Source organism: Vollenhovia emeryi, unplaced genomic scaffold (assembly GCF_000949405.1).
Source record: "Vollenhovia emeryi isolate VEMERY1.0 unplaced genomic scaffold, V.emery_V1.0 DF939191.1, whole genome shotgun sequence".
Taxonomy (NCBI): domain Eukaryota; kingdom Metazoa; phylum Arthropoda; class Insecta; order Hymenoptera; family Formicidae; genus Vollenhovia; species Vollenhovia emeryi.
This window is the reverse complement of record NW_011967175.1, coordinates 479,588-487,153: the sequence shown is the minus strand read 5'-3', so window position 1 is coordinate 487,153 and position 7,566 is coordinate 479,588. Positions and strand designations below refer to the sequence as shown.

The following is a 7,566-nucleotide window of genomic DNA, read 5'->3' as shown; positions in this document are numbered from 1 at the left end:
TCGCTTCTCGGCTCTCTGAGCTAAGATGGAATATGTCGCTTCTCGGCTCTCTGAGCTAAGATTGAAGTAATCGCATCTCGGCTCTCTGAGCTAAGATCGAAGTAATCGCTTCTCGGCTCTCTGAGCTAAGATGGAATTAGTCGCTTCTCGGCTCTCTGAGCTAAGATGGAATAGGTCACATCTTGGCTCTCTGAGCTAATTGTAAGATCGAAGTGGTCGCTTCTCGGCTCTCTGAGTTAAGATGGAATTTATTAAATGTTATTAAAAATTAATTTTGAACGTATCCCACACAGCATACTTTATTTGGTATATACTGAGGAATTCTAAATTGTCCCAGACTTTTAAATATATTTTTCCTGAAAGATTTGTATATTTAATGCAATAATTTAGATTTCACATAATTACTCTGTAATAATCATATACATATTTCTATTTTTACAGTTTACCATATACAGTTAATGATGTATAATACAACTCTGCTCTTGCGAATCGTATCAGTGAGTGATAAATTACTTTTTATTTTTAATTGACGTTGCACATACAATAACTTCTTTGCATGTATACAAATTCTTAAAAATATACAATGTCTAACTACTAACTGCGCGCGCGAAGCGCGCGTTTTGTCATTTCTAGTATTATAAAAAGGAAATGAGAAGAAGCAATAAAACAATCGAAGGTATATTAAATTTGACAGATACAGTACATTTAAAAGTGTATAATTTGGTATTACGTTACATTGATAATCCTTTTACAATATTTTACAAAATTTTTTACAATAAATATATAAAGATTCTAAGAAGATCGAAGAATAGCAAAATTTATTTATATAAATGTCACATCAGTTATTTGTTAATAAAAATCTGTTTTTATACATTACATTACAAAGCAGTGTTTTCATCTAATTCCTGTGTTAAAATTTCATGCAAATTCTCAGGATTATTTTTACTTAGTGTTTGGAATTCCGGAGTATTTTTAATATCGTCTAAATGTAATTTGCTTAATTTTCTTGCATAACTCCCCAAATCTTCCGCATTGTGTGTTTTTGCAATAACTAAATATTCTAGAACATTATTTTTTTCGAGATATTCTACTAAAGATTTTTCACACCATTCTTTAAGATCTTTTATATCTAAACGATCAGCGGCTTCCAGGAGCGAAATGACTAATTCCTTAACTTTAGCTTTATCCATGTTAAATATAAGAGAGTCTAAATAGTACGGATTGTTAGATTCTAAATAAGATATTACTTGCTGAAAAATACTATGGGGTACAGTAGATATTTCTATTTCTTTGTTCGCACATTCTTTTGTACTAATCTGTTTTATTTCATTATTAAAGAACGTGCTGTTTGCACGTTCTAATATTAATTTCTTTACATTAAATTTGTGCTCATCTATTTTAAATGTAATGATTGGATTAGATTTCTCATCGAGCATGGAAGCTTTTATCATTTCTCTTATATTTAACTTCGGTCTCGTTTCTAATTTCTCGAATGTAACGTTGCTATCTGATACTCGATCGAATGATTCAAATATAAATTGTATCGAAAGTGAGTTATCGGTTACAAATCTTGACTTATATAAGTTAAGAGTTTCCAGAAAGACTTCAAATAACACGTCGGTTTGCGAAAATAATTTCCAGCCTGTATTCATTACTCCCTCTATATTTCCGATACAAGCATGATATCTTTGAATATTAATTTTAGTGCCATCTGTAACAGGTACAGCATAAAAGCGTACCACTGCTTGTTCTTTCATGTCTTCTGTAGTAACATGCATCTTAATCATCATGGACAGTTCTTCAATTTCACAAGATAGCATAGTGTTAATAAAAGAGTTTATGTTCCAAAAGTGATCAATAGTCCATATAAAATTAATTGTTTTTATGTGACACTTCGTTCGACAGTGATGATAGATGGTATTTGCCTGTGTTTTTCCAGTCGTTTTCGAATCTGTAGTCGACTCTGTAGTCGCATTTGTAGTCGCATCTGTAGTCGCATCTGTAAACAATCGATGTACTTAATAATTCTTACATGCATCAAATCATAACAGGCATCAGAATATTGTCTTTAATATTCGTTAGATAAGTGGGTAAAAATATATCTATTACACTTTAGTTTATTTTAGTTTGACAATAAGATGAAGCAATTTCGTAATTTTATGAAGATTACATATCGTGTTGCGTTCTTAATGTCGTTTTTTATGTGTGTGTGACATGCATATATGTAATTTATTATTTAAAACTACTCATTGACCTCTTAAACACATACTATGCACTCGTAATTTTAAACATATATTGAATAAGAATATAGTACTACTAAAGTTAGTGTGGAAATTTTTCTAATTTAGGTGGTAGTGGCTAGCATATTAATTATATAAGCTATTATAAGATTTAAATTTATATTTTCCATTACATTCCATTTCCTAATGAAAAAAAGTTATTTGTACCGAGAAGCGCACGTATGTATCGCACATATTGTTGCATTTTTCCGCGTATGTGATTGGCGGTCGAATTTTGCTGGCAGTGCGATACCAATTTATACACGGAGAGAATTTTCTCTTAAAATTTATCCTAAAAATCATGTAATCGTGAGACAACGCGGTATTTCGAAGAATTTTATTTTAATTTATATTTGAAATTTTATCATTCATTTTACTAGTAAAATAAAATTGTATGATAAAATGTAAAAAAATTTACAAAGTTCTTCAAAATGTCACGTTGCCCACAATTACATGATTTTTAGGGTGAATATTTAAAAAAATTCTCTCTGTGTATTATTATTAAAGCAAAGAATTCGTCTATAAATTAAGATTTGCAATTAAATAATATACATTTTGTACGCACTAACTAAATTGTGGTAAAATATCTCGGTAATTTATAAAATTTACGTAACAACGATTTTCGTTTCGAAACATTTTCTCGACTGGATGGAGTCGTTATCTGAAACAATACCAATAAGTTCGCAAAATGATACGCGCAATGTACAGTAACAGCCACTGAACAGGATAATTTAAAATATCATGTATAAAATTTTCAACTTGTTTCGTAGGCGCGGTCTATTGAAAGCGAGTTGGGTATGAAGGAGAGTTTTTAGGCGATTGATTTTATGGAGTGTAGAAAAAGGTGCATTCTGTTCGGTCTTGATATCACGATTTAGGATTTGAAACACCGTTTGAACAAATTTCCTTTCAGAAAGATATAAGAATGATAAGTGTACTCGTATAGTAACAGTCGTTGAACAAAGTAATTTGAAACATTAGGTATAGAATTTTCCATTTCGTAGGCGAGACAACAAGAAAAACAAAAACGAACCCTCAACGTTCGTTTTTGTTTTTCTCGCCGCGCGGTAACGTGCGACGCTCTGCGTGCCATTGTGTACGGCGTACGCAAAGGTGAAGGTCGCTGCGCTATCATTCGCTCGCCGAGCCTCGAGCTGGCCGCGTCGGGAGTCACTCCCTGCGTCGTATTACTTTTGCGTTATCAGTTTCCGAGACGCGATCGCGATGGGCGCGAGAACGAAATTGTCTTCATTTGTACGCGTTTATCGGTAACAAATAACGTTCGTCGATAAATTATTACAAGTACAAGATAGTACAACTTGCAACGAGAATCGAAACGAGAAACATTTGCATGTGAGGCGACAGATTTTATAAACGGAAATATTTTACGAGACAATTAACTCATCTAAAATATCAATGTGAATCGTGTGGTACCTTGTCGTGATTGCATCTCGTTTACGCATCGCGCTGTGAATTACCTGTCGATTTTAGTGCAATCTGTTTTCCATTTTCGGTAAAAGAGATAGAAATTTGTTGGTACGCGGCGTTGGTGTTTGCGTTGCTTGCTAATTCGTTCCGTCGTAATTCGCAGCTCGTTGAGGCAGGAAGCAGAGAAAGTCGCTTTATGCGCGTCGTTACGTATATCTCGAAATGTAATCGAAAATTATCTCTTTGTCAGTTAACTGTTACGGTTAATAACAACTATTTATCGCAGTGGATGTTTCGCTCGTACAATTTATAATATCACATAAGGATTAAATTCATTGACGGACTCAAGATCTTAAAATATCGTTTCGTTGCGGATTACTAATTACTTCTTTATCGCAGACGCTTGGATTTCGATACTCACGTCGCGTTTTATATCGCTAATTTAAAATTGATTCATCGATTGCTATTTTCGAGTCAAAAGTGCAAAATGACGTGTGAGTTGCGTGTTTGCGGTTTGAACGATTTGCGTGCCGGACTCATACGACGTACGTATGTTAACGATACTTGGTGCGTTTCGCAGTATTTCACGTCGCGTACGGGAGTGTCGCACGAAAGTTCGCGCGATCGTAGTGAATCGTTCTCGCGAGTGAATATTGTGTAAGTGCAAGAAGGCGATCTGAGAGGACGAGCAGGTCTGGGAGGCATCGGACAACGGCGGAGCAACCATGAGGTAAGTTTCATATTTTATATAATATTTGCTACTTGCAAAATTAACTATTTGCACCTTGTTAGTCTCAATTTATTCAAACGATCCGAATAAGAGTTACAGACAAAAATGTGATATTACTATTTTGCGAGTTTATATTTAAAAGGAAGATTTTCTCTGAGTACTCTATAATTATTTTATTACGCGTTCATTTAAAGGAAATATAAAATATCTAATGCAATAATTTCAATTGTAAATGATTATTCTAATCATAAATTTGTATTTTACAGTTGACGACGCAGACTCCGCTGTCACGCATCGTTTCGGTGAGTGATAAATAATCTTTTATTTTAAACAGACGCAATGGATCTATATAAAAATTGCGTTAGATCTATCTTATGTAAAATTCACGTTGGAATTTAGGAACATTTAGTTTTGCAAATAGACATGAATTTTAATAGATCCATGGCGTAAAAATGGATGGATTAGAATTAATAATAACTTGGAATTGGACTTGGTCTTTTCGCGTGGTCTGACCCCTCTACTTGCGATTGTTGCCGTCGCGAACGTAATTGCGGTACTCGCGCGATCGATAGGACGACGACTCGAATTTTATTATTCTTACGAAAAATTATTTTCGCAAAAACTTATTGCCACAAAAGCTGAAGGACTTTAAAATCTTTCACCAATACAAACTATGCACACATTGCAGTGACATAATAATTTAATATTAAAAATACTGCCAAAGCGGTATCACATTTAATACATGTAGTATATTGATTATTTAAAGTGATATTTAATAAGCTTTAATAATAAATTAAACGTTATTAAAGATCAATACTTTCATGTAAAAAAGAATATTTTGTTCAATTTTGTGAATACTGCATTATGTAAAATATTTTCTTTTTGTTTTATATAATAAAAAGACAATATATAAAATGATAATATAACGAATGCTGTATTACATAGTGTATAATATAAAATTAATTTTATTATAAAATAAATTTCAATTTTTAAATATGTTACTTAATTCATGTTTTCTATTAAACTTTTAGAAAAATTAAATATGTAATCAATATGCTACAATTTTCCTTTTAATTAAAATTAATTACGTTGAATTATAATTCGTTGAATTATAAATATATGGTATTTAGGTGACTAAAAATCATTCTTGTTGTCTGTATGTGAAAGCCGATATATTTTAGAAAAAATACGGAATAAAAATTTATATGTTCAAAAATACACATATATGTATTTCTTATTGCGATGTAAAAATTGTTGCATTTTAAAATTGACGAGATACTGATATACGTAAACGCAAGTATAATATAAGATATAAAATAATTAAAACAGTGAGCTTATTGTCAACCCAACTGACAAATTATATTGAATTTGTTACAACGTTTCGATCATACTTCAGGTCCTTTTCAAGTAACAATACAAATAAGAAAACAAGAAAAATTTATAGACAAGTAAGTCATCGTCATCCGTGAGATCGAGTCAAAGGACAAAAATAAGCTAAAAATAAGCGCACATCCGAACATTACTGAGGTTCGATTTGAATAATTGTTCGAATTAGCGTTGTCAAAATTAACTAGCGTTGTTAAGATAATATTACTAGTATAACTTTTCTGATATTTTACAGATAAAAAATTAATTACAATATCTTACAGATAAATTATTTGAACAATAAATGTTCAAATCGAATCTCAGTAATGTTCGGATGTGCGCTTATTTTTAGCTTATTTTTATCTTTTGATTCTATCTCACGGATGACGATGACTTGCTTGTCTATAAATTTTTCTTGTTTTCTTATTTGTATTGTTACTTGAAAAAGACCTGAAGTAAGGTTAAAACGTTGTAACGAATTCATTAAAAATTGCCAGTTGGGTTGACAATAAGCTCACTGTTTTAATTTTTAATCATCACTAACGCCTATAAGTGACATTTTTCTTTCGTGAAATAATTAAATATCATTTTTGAAAGTCATCGAGAAATATCGTATTGCCACTAATAATAAGAATTAACGTTTTTAAAGTAATAATAATAGTATAACTTTTCTGATATCTTACAGATAAATTATAATTAATTTTTGAACAAAATATTCATATAATTTGCTACTGTAATATTTAAATAATTAGTTATAATTACTTATTACGCAATGCCAAGTAAAAATATGTAATCTTATTTTTCAATTTAGTATAAAAATTCTCTAACATAGAAATATTTTATAGATAAACTTTCATGTTGAATTTTCGCGTGCTATAAACATTTATTTGGAACAAACAACTATATATTTTACTTTTTATTGTATCTTACCTGCACTAGCCTCCTCGTTTTTCATATTAGTTTTTTTGTCTCCTCTACTATAACGTCTTTTACCCATCTTGAGGCTTTATATCATTAGCGAACAAATGTTAGATGTGGTTAAATTCTCACAAGTTTACGGCACCAATTTTACAAACTCGTTCGATGTCTGATATATAATGGCCAATATTTGAAAATGCAGAATAACTTCTTGAAAAGAGAAACGTATAAGAAATTTGAAGATTGGTTCGCAATAAGATCTATCTGTAATACTAGAGCACAGGATACCTTCTATTTTCCACGACGAACGTTGGATCAAGACTGCCTCAAACCGGCAGTTTTATTTCACAACAAGCACTCGTCATAACTAAAGCCTTTATGTACGTTTCTTATATACCGTCGCCGTTACCATTCGACCTTCTTAGTTTAAATCGCATCCAAATTCTAGAGAGAGAAGTGTGTTGCCGTACCTAATCGAAATCGTGATCGGAAAACAAAGTATCTCTTGAAAGATACATGAACGAATTACTCGAAAAATTTCCTCGTCGCGAATCGTATGAGATTGCGGAAGAGCATCACTTCTTCCTATCATAAGAGCAGGCTTCAATGGAACATTTCTCGCGGAACGCATCCTCTCTCTCTCTCTCTCTCTCTCTCTCTCTCTCTCTCTCTCTCTCTCTCGCTCGGCCAACACTATCCATAATGGACCGAACACGCGATCGAAATTACTCGCGGTGCTAGCTGGCATGTGTGCACAAAAGGCGAACAGCGGCAGAGTCAACTCTCGCGCAGTGACTCTCATCGGAAAAATCGAAGATCAAAGCCTTCGGAAATTACATTGGCCGA

At 32.4% G+C, this 7,566-nt stretch overlaps 1 protein-coding gene across 3 annotated transcripts; it reads right to left on the bottom strand.

The window, feature by feature from the left end:
* Positions 1-650: 650 nt before the first annotated feature.
* On the bottom strand, positions 651-7,294 carry LOC105562297. Of its 3 annotated transcripts, XM_012013036.1 has the most exons (3): positions 7,009-7,294; positions 6,733-6,930; positions 651-1,999 (listed from the first exon to the last, which is right to left on the bottom strand). In XM_012013036.1, exons 2-3 carry the CDS (start codon positions 6,797-6,799, stop codon positions 879-881), a joined length of 1,188 nt encoding a protein of 395 aa, XP_011868426.1. In that variant the 5' UTR covers positions 6,800-6,930; positions 7,009-7,294; the 3' UTR covers positions 651-878. The 3 variants fall into 3 exon arrangements, with proteins under 3 accessions (XP_011868426.1, XP_011868425.1, XP_011868427.1); XM_012013035.1 differs by having other exon boundaries at positions 6,733-7,294; XM_012013037.1 differs by having other exon boundaries at positions 651-1,987; positions 6,733-7,292.
* Positions 7,295-7,566: the final 272 nt, after the last annotated feature.

Excerpts from the sequence above, each read along its gene's own strand:
- LOC105562297 (XM_012013035.1), bottom strand. The coding sequence starts at position 6,799 with ATGGGTAAAAGACGTTATAGTAGAGGAGACAAAAAAACTAATATGAAA. Across the intron at positions 2,000-6,732 it reads AAACGAGGAGGCTAGTGCAG|ATGCGACTACAGATGCGACT; the intron begins GTAAGATACAAT and ends GATTGTTTACAG.